Source organism: Atractosteus spatula, chromosome 7, assembly GCF_055471065.1.
Source record: "Atractosteus spatula isolate fAtrSpa1 chromosome 7, fAtrSpa1.hap1, whole genome shotgun sequence".
In the NCBI taxonomy this organism is placed as follows: Eukaryota; Metazoa; Chordata; class Actinopteri; order Semionotiformes; family Lepisosteidae; genus Atractosteus; species Atractosteus spatula.
Window position 1 is genome coordinate 30,748,741 of NC_142712.1, and position 18,231 is coordinate 30,766,971.

General features: G+C 36.4%; 1 protein-coding gene across 1 annotated transcript in view; it reads left to right on the forward strand.

The window, feature by feature from the left end:
* The first annotated feature begins 1,081 nt into the window (after nucleotides 1–1,081).
* Nucleotides 1,082–18,231, forward strand: part of LOC148830776 (Fc receptor-like protein 5) — a 55,841-nt gene continuing 38,691 nt past the window's right edge. Inside the window, exons 1-2 of the mRNA XM_088921262.1 lie at nucleotides 1,082–1,116; nucleotides 14,579–14,614. Coding sequence (XP_088777388.1) covers nucleotides 1,086–1,116; nucleotides 14,579–14,614 — 67 coding nt within the window. The 5' untranslated portion in view covers nucleotides 1,082–1,085. The remainder of the gene's footprint in view (nucleotides 1,117–14,578; nucleotides 14,615–18,231) is intronic.

Below are 18,231 nucleotides of genomic sequence, written 5' to 3' on the forward strand. Positions count from 1 at the left end.
AGAAAAGGAACAGCCTGTGACAAATAAGAATAATTTAATAAACATGCCATTCAAATAATTATGTGATTCAGATACAGTAGGTACTATAACTACTCAGAATATACTGTACAGTATCACACATTCTATAGGAGCCATAACCAGCTAAACAAATAATTCTCATTATCTCATTATCACAAAATTACAACAGATGATCTGTTCCTGCTTAGTATAAATTATTCTGGCACCAGATTGTGGTACAAACATGTTTGAATAAGTTAAAACATTTTTTTAATTATTTGCCTTGCCTCAATACTTTCATAACACACATCATCACTTGTAGATTTGTAAGCGCTGTAAACAGAAATACATCAATGTTACTCCAGATCCACTCATGAGTTTTAGCTATTTTGTTTTACTCTGAATGAGTACCAATTCAGAAAGAGCTAACCGTAATGCTTACAATATATGGAGTAAAACCTATGACTAAACAACAAGAGTGTATCCAGCAGAACACACAATGCATCATATTAAATCATAAAGTAATGAAAGAACAGGGAAATGCAGTGACACTAATCATAAACTGCACACTAAAGACTGTAACAGTGGACATTCATCTCTCTGGGGCATTATATCAAGAACTTCTGTACAACCAAGCATCAGGTTCTCAGCACCGACAGTTTCACCACAATTGCCTTTACTTCCTATTGTACGCATTCTCAGAAAGCTAGAAAGAAATGGTATAGTAATTCTTTAAAAAAAATGGAAATGTTGTACAGCTCAAAATCATTGTCCATGTATTTAATTCCTGCTTTCTTCTATTGCATGTGTGTATTCTGAAAATGAATTGCTAGATTAAATAGTATTAAATACATTTCCTATTTCTTCAAATGTGAATCAATTCATCTAGTATGTAAAATAATATAAGCAGAATATGCAACAAAGAATATTACAAAGGGCATAAGTAATGTGACCAAAAAAAACTTCTGTTTTGAAAAAAAACCCATAAAAGACAAACTGCCTACAGTGGAGACTGCAACATAAAGCACTCAGGAAACCGAAGTAGATCTTATAATTATTGTTGCTGTTTGACCGCGTCGCACAGGAAAATGAAGTGGTGTGGATTACTCATAACAATAAGTAAGTATTAACAGCCTGTATATTGTTTAATTAACTTTAATTTGATCTGCTTAAATTCTGTTTTTAATATTTTTTTTTCTTCAGCATATACTATATGTGCATATATGTGGATAGATGTTTGTTTAGTATTATTATATGCACTATGTACCGGAGTGTATTCATGTTTAAATTGCTCCTTTCCACCTTTCCAAATAGCATGATTTTAATCAGTTGTTCTTTTTTTCTGCAAAACAGTTGAAAAGGGGTTTTTTATTATTATTATTATTGTTATAGGCGGCACAATTTAATTAAAATAGACGATAGGGACATAGTTTTAGTAAATCTAAAAAGGCAAATGTTTTAATGTTTTGTAAATTTTACTCTTCATCTTGAGTTTCCATTTTGTGCTAACTTCATGAGGAAATACCTTATGTTAGGTTACATGATTGACAATGGTCATTCATCTTTGCGTCTCTCAGTGCTGGTTAAGAGAAAGTTTTTGGGAAGAATAGTGGCTACAATAACTCTCAGGACAGTAGAATATATCTTCATTTTTATAAATGCAGTTGTTCTAGAGGCAGATTAACTGACGTTCACTTGGAGCAATTACTACATTGCAAGCTGCCTCCAAACATGAAGCTTTTAAAACATGTTGGGAACACTGCAGCATGAAAGCTTAGTAAAGCTTAACCCAAATTCCTGCTTAATCTGGATTTCCTGGGGTGTGTTAGAGGACACCAAGGAATGTTTGTTACTGTTATCTGTCTGGGTATCATAGTACCCTTCATTTGTTTCTCTGGCAGCCATACAGTAAATAGGTACAACAGAAGTGAAGCCCTCTATCACCTGCATCACTTCAGTATGTCTCTTTTATACACCAATTTAAACCTGTAATCTGAAAAGAAGGGTTATGTTATGTTATGTTATGAATTTGCAGTTTTGCAGTTCTGCCGGTTTCTTTTGTATTAGTGTTTGGTGTTTTTTTACCTATTCTTGGAGATTTGTTTCAATGCTTTAAGTTGTTTTGTACAACACTTCAAGAAACCCTTTAACAAAAAGCTAGAGGAGAATGTAAGCTAAGAGGTTTTATGTTTTTTTCTCCATAAATATATACATTTTAAAAATGAAGAACTTAGTTTAAATTGACCTAGTTAAAGTGAATGTACTGTATGGCAGTCCAACACTCTATCTATTAAAATGCCTATTTTTGAGACACAAAGTTACAGGTGTCAATAACTTTGCAAGCAAAACCCATGGAAAATTTTCACAACTTTTGTTTAAATAACATCTAGTATCTGTTTGCATTTTAAAAACCTTATTTTTTATATTTTGTGTATGCACAACTACTGTATGCATAGGCTTGTATAAAGCGCATCCCTAGTGTAAGTGAGAATTATTATTCAAAAGCTACATATGTATGCAAAAACCTCACCATATAAAGCAGAACAACACAAACTCAAAATCCTTTAAATTTTATGCATCTTGTATGAATATTGGGTTCAACCTCTCTTTAATTTGTGAAACTTTTTCTGTATTTTCTGTTTTTATTCAGATAATAATAAAAAACTACATATGCAATTCTTCTTACAGATGATGTTCTATGTTCTATCTAGAAAGATGTTCTATGCTCAATAGCTTTTTTACTACAGCTCGTATTATGTTACATTTTGTTACCCATTGATCGAAGCATTCTGAAGTCTCTCAAATACGTAAAAAAAACAAACAAAGTACTGTAGGTTGCACCCCTACCTTAACAAACCCAGTAATAACAGGGGACTATAAATGCAAAGCATGTAATGGCACTTTCATATACTGTATCTATATGTCTTGCTATAACACACTAAAGTCACACAAGTCTGATCTTTTTTAAAAAAAGCTTTTTTAGTCTAGATTTAAAAGAGCTCAGGGAAGTTCTCTCTCAGATATCCTCAGGTAAACCAAGAGACTAGAAGAAACCTGCTAACCTTGCAGACATAAAATATATGCCTTGTGACATTTCTCAAACTGCTTCAAAGTCTGACACAGCGTAAAATCCTGTAAGCTGAATGCCATGATGGACACACCAGCAATCACCCCTACACAGCACCTGTGATACACAGGACCTCTGAAAACTAAAACAAGCCCAAGTGCACATGCACCTAGAGATCCAGCACCAGCCCAGAGAATTGAAATCCCCACTATAGTTCTGGCAAGGTGAAAGTGAGGAGAAACATAAAAAAGCAACATAAAAGCCAAATAGAACATGCAGACACAAACTTAAGGACAATACAAAATGTATTTGCAACAATAGCAATAGCAATTACAAATGTTTAATAAACGTTTAAAAAATGCAAGATAAAGATCACAGTATACACTTACAGTATACTGTATATTAAAACTAACACTCTGTGGGCACTTCACAGTAGTGTACAGTGCCCACTAACTCTCTTTCCCAAAAACTTCACAGGGCCAGCTTCACATAGCTAATTCACAGCTGAATACAATTCAGTCTTGCCTCGTGAAACCAAAAATGAAGACTTTTGTTAATATATTTACTAATGTTATCCGGCTGAGTTATCTCACTGTGTTAAATACAGTAGCGCCCTGGTGCACATTGAGTCTTAACATTTTGAGTGTCATCACAAATGTGTCATATCTTCAAAAAAAAAAGTGATTTCATATGCAGGTGTGAAGTACAGTAGGTTTAATAACTTATTTCTTAAAAGATCTCAGATATGTTTTAATTGTTTTCTGTATTGTATATTTAATTGTAATCTGTATCTTTTCTAACTGTTATAATAATAATAATAATAATTGCTTACACTTATATAGGGCTTTTCTGGACACTCCACTCAAAGCGCTTTACAGCGATTAGCGATTATTAGGAGGCCATGATTGGTAAGGGCCAATGGGAAATTTGGCCAGGACGCCAGGGTTACACCCCTACTCTTTTCGAGAAATGCCCTGGGATTTTTAATGACTACAGAGAGTCAGGACTTCGGTTTTACGTCTCATCCGAAGGACGGCGCCTGTTTACAGTATAGTGTCCCCATCACTATACTGGGGCATTAGGACCCACATGGACCGCAGGGTGAGCGCCCCCTGTTGGCCCCACTAACACCTCTTCCAGCAGCAACCTCAGTTTTTCCCAGGAGGTCTCCTGCTTAGCTTTAGTGGGCTGCTAGTTGTGAGTTGCAGGGTGATATGGCTGCTGGCCAAAATATGAACATTTTTAAAGTCACTATGTCTAATATATTTCTGTAATTAAAATCTTAAATAATTAAAATCATTCCCTGATACTTGAATGAAACGAATACATACTGTATATTATATAGGCATATGTATTAATTTTATATATCACAGTATTAAATATTCACTTTATATTCACAATCTCTTAAACCCCATAGTGATATTGGGGACGTATCAGATGTTAAATTGAGGAAGGGAAACAATTGCCCCAACTCCCACCCCCCAGAAAGTCTGAGAAAGATGTTATATCCAGTCAAAAGGGTGCAGTCTCAAGGAATTCAGCACATTTGTAAATTAATGTGGCTGTAAACTGCAGCTGCCCCTGTGTCGATGTTGGTAGTTTAATAGCAAATAAAATGCCAATAAGATTAACTACAGAACCTCTTATTTTTCTGTTTCAGCTAAACAAGACAAATTGAAAGTCAAATCAGTCAGGATCTCATTTAATAAGGGTCAAAAAACGTTTTGCATAACAAGACTGTCAAAGACACAGACCTTAAATTAAGATCAGATATCACAATATCCTTTCTTAGCAAACTCATAAGGCATTCTACTCTTTTTAAAACTCTGTAATCTCTACAACCGTGCTGTCGTGGTGGAAAATCAATTCAAACACTAGCTCTACACTCTGTTGGGATGATCAGGTACAGAGGTCCTGATAAACTAAAAATTATTTTTTTTTTTTCAATGGAGATGAAAAGAAATATCATATTGTATGTACAACACATTTTTAAAGATATTACTCTCCTCAGCTTCCCGGATTTGAGCCAAAAGTATGTCATCCAAGAACAACATAACATACAATACCTGCAATTGAAAAATGTAATTTAGACCAATATTAATATTTAATAGATTAATATTAATTATCATATTCAACTAGTGACCAGTCATGTAGGCATGAGCTCAAAAACAGATCCAGCCATTCAGAGTGCACACGGGATACTTTGCGGTGCAGGCGCTGCGTTTTACTGCACCTTTTCAAAAATACTCAGTTGTGGGACTGCACTACTTTGTAAAACCGCCAGGTGGAGCAGTGAAAGCTTAACTTGGTGTGTAGAAACATTTGGTCTGTTGCCAGAAAATGCTTAATGACAATGCTGAGCGACAATCTTTTTATTATAGAATTTGTATAATGTTTAATGTTTCGACTTTTATCAATATTAAACTGTATAGTACATTAGTAATTGTAACAGTAACATTAAAAAAACAAAATTACTCAGTTCAATATATGAAAAATAGTTTATTATTCTACTGTGGCTTGCTGTGAACAAATGTGATTCTTTTAAGCTTACATCCGCATTGAGATAATCTATATTGTGCCTTAATGTAAATTTCAGTAATGATCAATCATGATAATTTAACTTTAAATTTCGATTGTGAAAAATATATTTCACACATACTGTACTGTAGTGGCTTTAAAGCCTTTAAAGGTCCCATCGGGAATATACCTAATGCACATACAGTAAATGCTAGTGGTAGCTAAATATAAAAAATACAAAGTATTCACAGTATTCCACCATCTTCATAAACATTTTATGCATCAAAGTCTTTACCTCAGAAACTTGGGGTGGTTACTTTGGAAAGGTTTTGATGTGCTTGTTCTAACTGTACAAAGTTTATATACTTCATAAAAACCCATGTTTTATCTTTTTTGAAGAATATGTAATAAGAACACTTGCCATTATTCTTGTAAAAAAGGTGCAATGCTGATTGAAATATTAATGTAAGCTTAGGTCCTGTTGTTTTTGTGTTCAGTTGAGCAGTTTGAAATGGTTGTGGTGGAGTTCCTTGGTTCAGCTGCTGGATAGGTTTATTGGGAGAACGGGATAGGGGGAGATCAGGAAGGCAGCAGGAGAGAACATGGAATAATAAAGGTGGCTGTTCAGTAATAAAGTGCAAAAAATATACAGTTGCAAGAAAAAGTTTGTGAACCCTTTGAAAGTACCTGGATTTCTGCATTAATTACTCATAAAAATGTGGTCTGATCTTCAACTAAGTCACAATAATAGACAAACACAATCTGTTTAAACTAATAGCACACTTACAATCGTACTTCTTCTTTTCAGTACTGAACACACTGTTTAAACATTCACAGTCTAGGTTGGAAAAGTATGTGAACCTCTAGGCTATATATATTATAAAAAGGCACACAAAGGTTGGTTTATGGCAGAGCTGTTCATGTGAACCATGCCCTGATCAAAAGAAATATCAGAGGACCTTAGAAGAAGAATTGTAGAGATGCATAAAGCTGGAAAAGGCTACAAAAGCATTTCTAAAGGCCTGGGTGTTCATCAATCCATAGTATATTGTCTACAAATGGAGGATATTCAGTACTGTTGCTACTCTCCCTAGGAGTGGGTGTCCTGCAAAGATCACGGCAAGAGCGCAGCGTGCAATGCTGAAGGAGGTGAAAAAGAACCCTAGGGTAACAGCAAAGGACCTGCAGAAATCTCTTGAACTTGCTAAAGTCTCTGTTCATGTGTCCACTTTAAAGAAAAAAACTCAACAACAATGGTGTCAATGGAAGGACACCACAGAGGAAACCACTGCTCTCCAAAAAAAATATTGCTGCATGTCTCAAGTTTACAAAAGACCACCTGGATGTTCCACAACACTTTTGGGACAATATTTTGTGGACGGATGAGACGAAAGTTGAACTCTTTGGCGGAAATGTGCAATGCTGTGTTTGGAGGGAAAAAAAAGCACTGCACACCAACACCAGAACCTCATCCCAACCATGAACCATGATTGGAGCTACTTTGCTGTCGCAGGGCCTGGCCAGCTTGCTATCATAGAGGGACCAATGAATTCAAAAGTGTATCAAGAAATTTTACAAGAGAATGTCAGGGTAGTGGTCTGTCACCTGAAGCTTAATAGAAGTTGGGTGATGCAACAAGACAGTGATCCGAAACACAGGAATAAATCGACAACAGAATGGCTTAAACAGACGAACATTTGTGTTCTGGAATGGCCAAATGAGAGTACAAACCTCAACCAAATTGAGATGCTGTGGCATGACCTGAAGAGAGCTGGTCACGCAAGGAATCCCAGAAATATCAATGTACTGAAACAGTCTTGTAATTAATGCAGAAATCCAGATAATTCCAAAGGGTTCAGAAACTTTTTCTTGCAACTGTAAATATCCATCTCCATTCAGTTCCCATTTGTACTGGCAGAGTGTTTAACCACCATCTGTAAAAATATTTCACACATTGTAGTGGCTTCACAACCATACGGTATCATACTGTATATACAGTATATTTATATGATGTACGATCAAACTGCAGATCATTGACGTGTACGCTACTGTTTTGGTATATCTGACTTCATGGGATTTGCATGTGTGGAGCGAAAGGAGACGACACCAACGGGGGGACTCTGTTTTGATTATGCTATAAATGAGTTCCTAAAGGCATACTGCTCAAGTTTAGAAATTATAAAACAAACAAAACCTTTGATGCGTTTGCACGAGAGAAAAAAGGTACCTTTAAGGAAGTTGTGTACTGCTTGCAAAGTAGCTGATTTTTACAAACAGCTAATTTTTCTTGAATAATTTAAAATCTGTCTCCACTGCAGATTTCATTCAATTGAGCAGAAAGTCACCTTGCTCTTACAAGCGGCTCTGTTCGCAGAGTCTGAGTTAACACTCCGCACGCTTTTGAATTAATTTTTATCACCTTTATCACCTATGTTTGTCCGGGGGGTGGGGTTGGGAATAGTGATGGAGAATGAAATAAAAGCCCACCAGTACTTTCCCTTCCCCCTAGTGCGAGGCGATCATGTGCTGGCTGCATGAAACAATCCCTCCAGAGCTCTTTTTGACCATCTTGTTCATGGTCTGGAGGTTCATTCATGTTATTATTAATATTAATATCTGATATGTACAATTATCAGAAATGTGAATATACAGTAGTTTGCGTAGTATTTTATTGTGAGAGAATCACAATTATATTTGTCATTGCATTAACAGTTACAACAGATATCTCACACCTGAAAACACAGGGTTTTTATTGTACTGGGAGTGTGAAGACTGAGTGAGCACAGGAGCGCACAGTGAGATTGACACAACAAGATTACTGAGATGGATAATTTTAGTAAATATGTTGACAAATATCTGGATTTTCTGTTTCAAGAGATAAAACTGTATCCAGCTGTGAATTAGCTTTGAGACGTTGCCCCTGTGAAGTTTTGGGAAAGGGGGTTAGTCAGCAGCATTCCTCACAGTGTAGCACCCAAGGAGTGTTAGTTTTAATATAACAGTGCATTACTGTGATCTTGCAAGTACATTTTTTTAAACATTTGTAATAACTCTTCTTGCAAATACATTTTGTATTGTTATTTAATTTATGTCTGCTTGTTAGTTGGTGGGCAAACGTTTGAGGTAAAAATTCTTCTGTTTTAGTCATAGTCATCTGGCTGCCTGACTTGTTCCGATCTTTAACCAGTCTGTGTCAGAATCGCAGCGGGTGAGAGAGAGAAGGGAGAGAGAGAAAAAAGTGGATCCTAGCTACAATGTATTTATACTGTATATTTTTTGTGGTAAGGGGAAGCAAAACATGAGGATTTACTTCAAGTAATTAATGGAAGATTTATAGTTGAAATATGAACCTGAGAACAGAGTTAAAATCTCACCAAAAAGAGGAATGTTGGAAATGTGTAATTTTTCTGGAACAGAAATACAAATATAAAATAAATGCTTTTTGACATCTCAAATAAATTACAATCAAGGTCTCCAAAACGAACAAGAAAAACATTTTCAGAGAGCAACTACTTTGTGTTGACGTAAAATACGTAATTAGAAATTTGACCAATCTAATTTTCTTATTCATTAAAATGTGAAATTTCACCTGCAGAAGAATGCACCAGAGACAGCACTAGCTATGCTTGCCATAGAAATTCATGGAAAGCCATGTAAGCTCTTCAGAGTTAAAGCTAAAATTCAGTCTAAATAATTAAGTCAAATAAAAATGTAGGACGTTTAGAGTTTTAAAATTCATCCTCAGTGAGTAACTGCTGCCATCTCATAGTGGGTTTCTATCACTGTGTGAAGTTACACAGTATCTTTACTCCCATCTATTTTCTAATCTCTTTATCCACTACAGGGAAGCTGTAGCTTATCCCAACAAGCAACAGGCGCAAGGCAGGATACTCCCTGGACATTACAGTAGTGTCAGGACAGACACACAGACACAAACACACACACTCACACCAGGCTTGGACTGCAGGAGGAAACCAGATTAACTGAGGAAACCCAAAGAGAACATACAGTACAGAATCCACACACACATTACTTCAGGAATTGAACCTAGGGCGCTGTAGCGGCAATGCTTGTTAATAAGACAGAATTAAGTGTTGCTGTGCTTTCCCAAATGAGGCCCCATCTCTCTCTTCATCTCTGTGGTGCAGCCACAGAGAAGCTATTCATGCAGGCTGATTTAAAGATGTTTTCTTTTGATAAGGGACAGCTCCCAAATGGGGGTGCACTTAGCTAAGCCTGGCTATCATGATCAATGGTCATCCATTGGCGCCTATCTGTCTAGGGAGTGCCAGATGGACATCTGGACTGCATTCCTAGGTGTCAGGAGTAACTGACTCATATCTCACCTTGATCAACCAATCAGGGACTGGTAGGGCCGAGTAACCCACGTGGGTCTCTGATGCCCATGAAACTTTCAGCCAATGAAAGAGCTGAAGTTCCTCCAGGTAAAAACAGGCAACACAGAGGGCCTGAGAGAAGGAGAATTCCAGGGATGCGAAACAATTCCAGGCCAGGACGGCCCAGGAGCAGAAAGGCTCCCAAGGGCAGGACATTCTCGCAGCGTGCCTCCTGACCATCCTGAGACCCAGCCCGGACAACCACGTAACGGCCAGTGTGTCCGAGTGCCAGAACTTTGCTTTGTTCTAAGAGCCGAGAGCGGAGGTTGCCACGAGTAACCAAAGGATCCACCCGAGGTTAGCACCAGCAGCAAGCTTTGTGAACAGGTCGGAACTGTGGACAGCTGAATCACTATTCAGAACTAGCGCTTCATCAGGAACAAACCGGTCCTCTCCCTGACCTGCTGGGACTCACAGTCATCTTTTCCCCTGTGCTCAAACTTCACTAGTTAAAGCCAACACTAACTAGCCGGTCTTCAGAGAGCATCAGCAGCGCACCGTCGCAAGCAGCACAGCACAGCCTGGCACGGAGCCAGAGAGCGCAGATTGGACAGCAACAAGCCTGCAACTGCTTCTTTGTGCCTGCAGGAGATCTGAATCCCCAGAGATTGGATGAGTATTCAACTTCACTGCATTACAGCTCGAGAATTCAATTGTTATCCCAACCAGTTGATATCAATTTAATTCCTAAGAGTTATGTACTTGTTTTGAGTATCTAATGTAGAAGTTGTAACCAAGTTCAATTACGAAACGGTCTAAATGAATGATATACCGAACGTATGTCCTCTTGATATATGTAACTCTTCGTAACTGACTGAATATATACCTTTTGTATTCTGATAACCCTCACGATAAGATCTGTTAAATTTATATGCACATTCTATGTATTAATAAATGTATCCACGTGTATTAGTACCTGTGTGTGTGCGTTGTTTGAGTTATATCGCATGGTTGGATTCTAAGGCCATTAAAAGAATCAATTTTGTGATTTACTGCTACAATTAATAATTGTCCCAGTAAATGCCCAAACCCCTACAGAACTGGAGCACACTACAGCGCCATCATTGTAAGATAGCAATGTTAACCTCTGTGCTGCCATTAGAAAGCCACTGAGACATCTAGTGCTACTGTTGTATTTCTGAAAAAAGACAGAAAAAGCATGCTAACTCTATTCTTTAGGTAATATATTTAATTTATATAAACAGTTACATTGTTTAACATCGTTATTAATTATTGTTTAGTTAGTAAAATATTTAAAATAAATTTTACCTTATTTTTTTATTTTATTAAGTTTGTATTTTACTTATTTTCTGATAGATTTAACATATTTGAACAAAGTCTTGTAAATTAATATTTTTACAAGATGTGGAAGAAGTGCAACATTTTATTACAGTGCAAACTGTAATATTAATGACTGATTTCCAATAGTTTATGCTAACACCTAACTTTCTTATTTAGATGTATATAAAATATTGAAGTAACTGTGACATAACATTCAGAAGTACAATCGAGAATAGTTTGTGGTATTTGTATAGATGGAACTTTGTGTAAAATTTATAAAACATTTAAAACGATCAAAATGTATACTCTTTCCAAGTGTAATGTCATTAGGAAGTACAATAGGCGCGTAGCGGTGGTCCTGTGGCTAAGGATCTGCGCCTGTGGGTGTAAGGTTGTTGGTTTAAATCCTGTGGCCTGCAGAGGAATACTACTCCGTTGGGCTCCTGAGCAAGGCCCTTAACCCCAACTGCTCCATATAAATGCCCGACCCTGCGCTCCGGCCCCAAGCTTCTCTCTCCCCGTCTGTGTGTCTCATGGAGAGCAAGCTGGGGTATGTGAAAAGACAAATTCCTAATGCAAGAAACTGTACAGGGCTAATAAAGTGATCTTATCTTATCTAATAAATTCCTGCTTTGTTTAACGATGGTTTTCAAAAATAAAAGTAACTGCTGAGAAAGATATGTTAAATGCTAATTAAAAGACTTGAAGTTAAACAAAATGATTTACATTGTTTGATTAGTTTAAAAGGCAGACGTTCTTGGTGCCCTTTGTGTGCCAGGCTTCTCTGACTGAGCTCAGTGGGCGGTGTGCTATTTTCTTTGTGACCTGCTGATCTGCTTCACACCACGGGAAGACAGGAGAATATGTTTTTTTCTGTTCCAAACGTGTTGTGTTTACAAAATTAAACATTTTAAATTAAAGGTTAAATTAAAAAGTAAAAAAAATATATACAGTTTACACAAAGATTCTAAGTTGCTCACGAGGAAGAAAAAGCCCCAGATTAACTTGCATAAAAGTGGGTTTTAAACTATCTAAACCCTTTTTCTTATAGCTCTTAAAGTCATGCAATGTCTGAGTTACGCAGGGGCACGTCACTGTTTCTTATTTTTGATTTTCTTTAAAAAAATAAAAGAATCAGTTACCCATCGTGCCATACAGTATTACAGGTATGTTACATTTTTTTACGTTTTCGAGAGACTTCAGAACGCTTTGACTGATACATAAAAAATAAGCATAATGTGTGCTGTTGTGAAAAAGCGATCACTCTGCTTTATATGGTCTGGCGTTGCGCATACATACATTTAATTCCATCCATTTTCTAATCTCTATCCAGTACATCTAAGCAAGCAACGGGTGCAAGACAGTTGAATAGTAATTTTCTCGTTATGAACTCCCTTATACTTGGGACCTGCATTATTCAAACTAAGGTTTCTAAAAATGCAACCAGGTGGTAGATTTTGTTTAAATAAAAGTTGTAGTAATGCAATAAAAATTGCGATCTTTAAAATGCCTGTAGTCTGAAGGCTCTGTGTAATTTGTTAGCAAAGGTATTGACATCTGAAACATCGTGTCTCATAAATACTTTTTAAAATAGGCATTTTAATAAGAAAGTGAAGTTTATGAAACCGGAGAAAACAAATGACCCTGAACAAAATACAAGAAGTTTGAAATGATTAGTTATTAATAATAAATTTATATTGTTAATAATGATCAGTTTCAGTGATCTTTTTAATACCACTTTGTTATCCTCAATTATAATTATAATACATATATATGATTTCACTTTAAGGCTTGTTGTAAAGGCTTGTTTTAAATTGCCCTATGGCGATGAATAAAGCATTTTGAATTGAACAGAATTAAACTGGTTTTTACTTCCACTGTTGACAGTATTCACGTTTGCTCATTCATGTCTTAATATCATTTAACACATTGTGATATATAAAAATAATAAAGTCAATATAGTGTAATGACATACGTATACTATTCTATTTTGTAAAAAGGTGTCTTTGTTTTTTCGAAGAAAAATTTCTACCCTAAGTAGGAATTGAACCCAGACCTCTGAGATCTAAGAGGCACACACCAAACCCATTGCACCAACACTAATCAGGAATGTATAGTAACTGAAACAAACACATCAAAATGTTTCCAAAGTAATCACGTGAATGAGTCAAAGAAATGAATGCCGATGTTCACAAAGAAAGTGGAATACAGTCATACTATCAACTATATAAATATATTATATTTAGATCCTTAAATTAATATTATTAATATTAATTTCTTTAGTTACGCGATTCCATATTATATTCCCTATTAAGCAGATTCCTAAAAAGTATGTCTTTTTACTGAAATAACGACAGCAAGTATTTGTAGAAAAGGTTAAAACATTACAGCTTTTTCTAAAGTACACCAACTTAATATAGTTAGAATGAGCACATCAAAACTTTTCCAAAATAAATACAGTAAGTCATCGAGTTAAAAACTTTGATGCATAAAATGTTTGCGAAGAAGGCAGAATACTGTTGTGTATTTTTTTTTATTTTAGTTACCACTACCAGCCATATACAGTATGTATAATATGTTTACATTCCTAAATTAATATTGTTTATGATGTTCAGAGATGTTATGCTCCTGTTATTTTTCTGTTCAGCTCCCTTTAGTTGTAAAATTCCATATTAATATTCCATATTAAGCAGATTTAAAAATGATTACTCATATTTAAATGAAGCAGTCGTTTCACTAACATCTAATGCACCACAAGTGCCATCTGTCGATCATCTTTGGCCAGTGAATCACACACCGTGGTAACCTGCAGCCCCATTCCTGTGTTATGGGGTTTTACCGCACATTCTGAATGGCTACATCTGTACATAGAAAGATACTGTAAGTGATACAGATGTGGTGCTTGTGCCATCTTCTGTTCAATTCTTGAATCACTGATTATTGTATGTAATAGAAAAACATATTTCTTCCTTTATGTATGAATAATAACACAGTATAATGAAATATATCTTATTTTTTATTGTGTATGCATAAAGAAGTGGAATTTTATGACTATTTTTTCTTTTATTGAATAGGGAACTTCAGTGATCTTAAGCAGATTGTATTCCTGGAGTACACATGATAATCACTTAGCTTTGAAAATGTAACCATGGTTTCACATACACAGTTTAATACTATTATTTAAAGACTATTATTGGCTTGTCTAATGTACTAAAGAAAACAAGTCAATGTGTGTACATAGCTATTCCTGGTCTGTGTTAATATACAGCTCACAGTGTATTAACAAATTGGTTCTTACTGTCTTATTTTTGCCTTTTAGCTCTGAGGGCATTGGCTTGCTCTGCTCAAGAAGCAGGTAAGGGAACATAAGAAACACAGCATCAAAAAAGTATAAAGCTTATCAGAGACAAGGGCATGAGTGAGTTTGGAATGCACATTTTCCCAAGAAAGTAATTTAAGCTCAGATATTGCAGCAGTGTGCTGCAACTGTGGCTTAATTCATTTATCTCTTAAAAGAAAACAGAGCACAGAAGGGGGAGAGAACATCTGAGAGTCCAGTGGGATCAGAAGTGTCTTGGAAGGCTAGCACTCACCTGTCTAGGTTAGATATGTTTCAGACTAAGAACTCATGTATTGCATAGGGTTAAAGAGATGGTAGTCTTCTAAGAAAAACCATCATATCTCTTTCTGATTAGATTCTAGACTTTATATCAGACAGGGACATTGAGAAGTGAAGTAATACAGTAGCTACAGTAGATTGGTTGTTGGAGTGTGAGGCCTGCCAGTCAGGTAAAGAAGAAGGTAGAGCTGGCCTGGTCAAATGGTATTAACTGAGAAAGGTCTTGTACTGCTGCTACCAGAAAGAATATGTTTCTATTTCCATACTACCTGATAGGGGTCCACAGATAGTTGCTGGGTATGGATATTGTTATAAATCCTGAGGGGATTTTATGTTCTCAAATAGGGGAAAATCAGAGACCGTAGGTTCTATAGGTTTATAAAATACAGGAGGGAGTTTGAGTAGGAGAGAAGAAATAGGTTAGGTCTCAAAAACATGCTTGAGGAGACTTGTCTTGGCTCTAAGAGTTGAGAGACTACTGTAGGTTGTGGGATATTCAGGAAGTCAGAGATAAGCAGCTGGGTGCACGGAATAGGGGAAGTGGTAGAGAAATTACCACTTTTGAAACAGGAGAGACATTTTATTAACCAACATTTTATTAACCTTTTCAGCAACTTAAAGGGAATTTCCAAAAGCCAGCCACCACTTTAAAGACAAGACAAGCAAAAAATCTCATTTTTATATATTTTCCTAAACAAATCAGCAGCTAAAGGAAAAATATATATATTAAGAATAATTGGTGTTTGTAACAGTTCTCACAAAATGTGAACATTTTGAACAAAAGCAAACAGGTGACAGGCAATTAACCAGTTACAAGGAATTATTATGAAATAACATGTGTAGAGCACAGAGTGGCTAGGTACAGATGCAGCCATTCAAAGTGCGCGTTACAGACACGTACTGCAGGTGGCGTCGCGCATTGTGACGCAAGATGACGCGAGGCACTGCAGTACGTGATTGGTTGACCGACAGGGGCACTCGTGGTCCGTTGGTCTGTCGTAGAAAGACTTACAGTAAACGTCTTTGCTGTGCCCGTTGTAGATATTGAATTTTACCACTGAAAGGAAATCTTAGTAGCTGAGCATAAAAAGAATAGGAGCATACTGTAACGCGTGTGAAGGCCATAAACGATATTAATTTTGGAACATAAACATACAGTATATGGCTGGTCTTGGTAGTTTAAAGAAAAAATACACACCAGTATTCCATTTCTCCCTAAACATTTTAAGCATCGAAGTCTTTAACTAAATAGATACCGGAGTCAACAGGCATACTTTAAGAATTTGATTAAAAGAGAATATAATATTGAATTGCGTATATATTTTATGAAAGCAAGATTGCTCAGCTGGACAAAAGTACACAACCTACCTTTATCAGAAATATTTATGCATCAAAGCCTTTACCGAAGATATTACTAATAGTATTAATAATGAATGACTTTGGACAAGCTGTATACTCAAAGTATAATTTCTTTAGCACATTTGTACAAGCACTTGGAATCTGTCCAAGCCATACTTTGTCAGGCATTTTGTTTTACTTCAACGGGCATAAAAACTCCCTTGCTTTTAACAGGGCGTTTCATAATTTCTAACTACGAAAATGATTTAAAATGCGACACTTATCATTCAACTAGAGCTCAAAACATCACAAGGATCCTCAAGAGCACAGCAAAGACTGTATTAAAAGATCCAGGCTTTTTTTATCAATGCTTTCTTTTCCGTATACCAGATTTTATGGAACCACTTCAGAAGGGTGTCAGCCAGTCAGATTCCAGGAATTGGTACTTTAAAGGAAAAATACACACCGGTATTTCATTTCTCCCTAAACATTTCAAGCATCGAAGTATTTAACTAGCATGTGAAATAGCGTGTGAAAAAGTGGTAGTTTTAAGCTTTTCCGCTAATATAATATGGAATCGCGTATCTAAAGAATTTAATAACGTTATGATTATATTCGTGTACTGCGACACGAACGGTCCCTGCTTCTGCTTCCTGCTTCTATTGTGTGTGTGTGTAATAGAGTAAATTTTTATAGAGAAATGGAGACTGGACAGTATGCGATACAATATAAACATTTATATTGATTTAAATCGTGTTTTGATTTAAATCGCAAACGCGTGTTTAATTATATGTGTTTTTTTAATCATAATCAGGCTAATGCAACATAAATTGATACAGTATCTCTGTCTTATTTTTAGTAAATAAAGTGCATTTTTGCACACTATATGTGCAAACGTTTTATGATATGTCGCTGTTGTGAATGTCTGTGGACATGTGCTGGCTGGACAGGAGGCTCCACTGTACACAGAGAGCTTAGAAGACAAAGATATCAATTTATTTTAGTCAAAAATTTATATATCACCTTTAAAAGTGGAATCTCAAAGCAAAGTAAATACCCAACACTGATTGAACCCATCTGCCATGCTAATAAAACACCTTGAATTGAATTGAATTGAGGGAAAGAGGGGGGGAGGGCGCGCGGCAAATAAGATACACTCCACAGGCATCCACAACAGCAACATATGAAATGTTTGCACATATAGTTAAGTTATTACTTGGTTTTCAAAGTCGGGAGACATTAGAGGCTTGCCACACCCGGACTGTTAAACCAACGCATTAGCACGTCAAAGCCCATTGAGGACTCGGGCGCAATAATTGTTTTGTCCCTTGATTTACTGATCTACATTAATTATGGAAATCGAGTTCCTGCTCTGTGCAGACGACCTGGTCCCGCTGTTGCCCACAGAACAGAGGCTGCGCCAGAACCTGGCACTGCTGGAGCAGCACTGTCAGACCTGGGCGCCGACAGTCAATCTGGACAAGACCAGTTATGGTTTTCCAGAAAAAAAGCCAGACCCCAGGGAAACAGCTACAAATTCACACTTAACAACAAATTAACACCTAACAACAGGAGCAGGGACGAATTAGGCCAGTACCCACTATTGTTAAACATACAGAAAAGGATATTAAAGTATTGAATATTAGTATTGGCTTTAGTATTAGCCATACAGAACATTAAAGTGCCCCTTTTCCATTCAGCGGGTGCCTGAGCCGCTGTGTCCTATCTTCTGACAGTCGCTGTTGTGAACAAACATTTCTTTGAAAAAATGAGACGTTTCCCTTGGTCAGAGATATAAATATATAATATATAAATAAATTAAATTTAACTAACATGTGAAATAGCGTGTGAAAAAGTGGTAGTTTAAGCTTTTCTGCTAATATAATATGGAATCGCGTATCTAAAGAATTTAATAACGATATGATTATATTCGTGTACTGCGACAGGGCTGTGTAGGGCTGTTTCGCCTCTCTCTTCATGCGACTGTACCAGGAAGAGGATTTCTTTCTATTCGA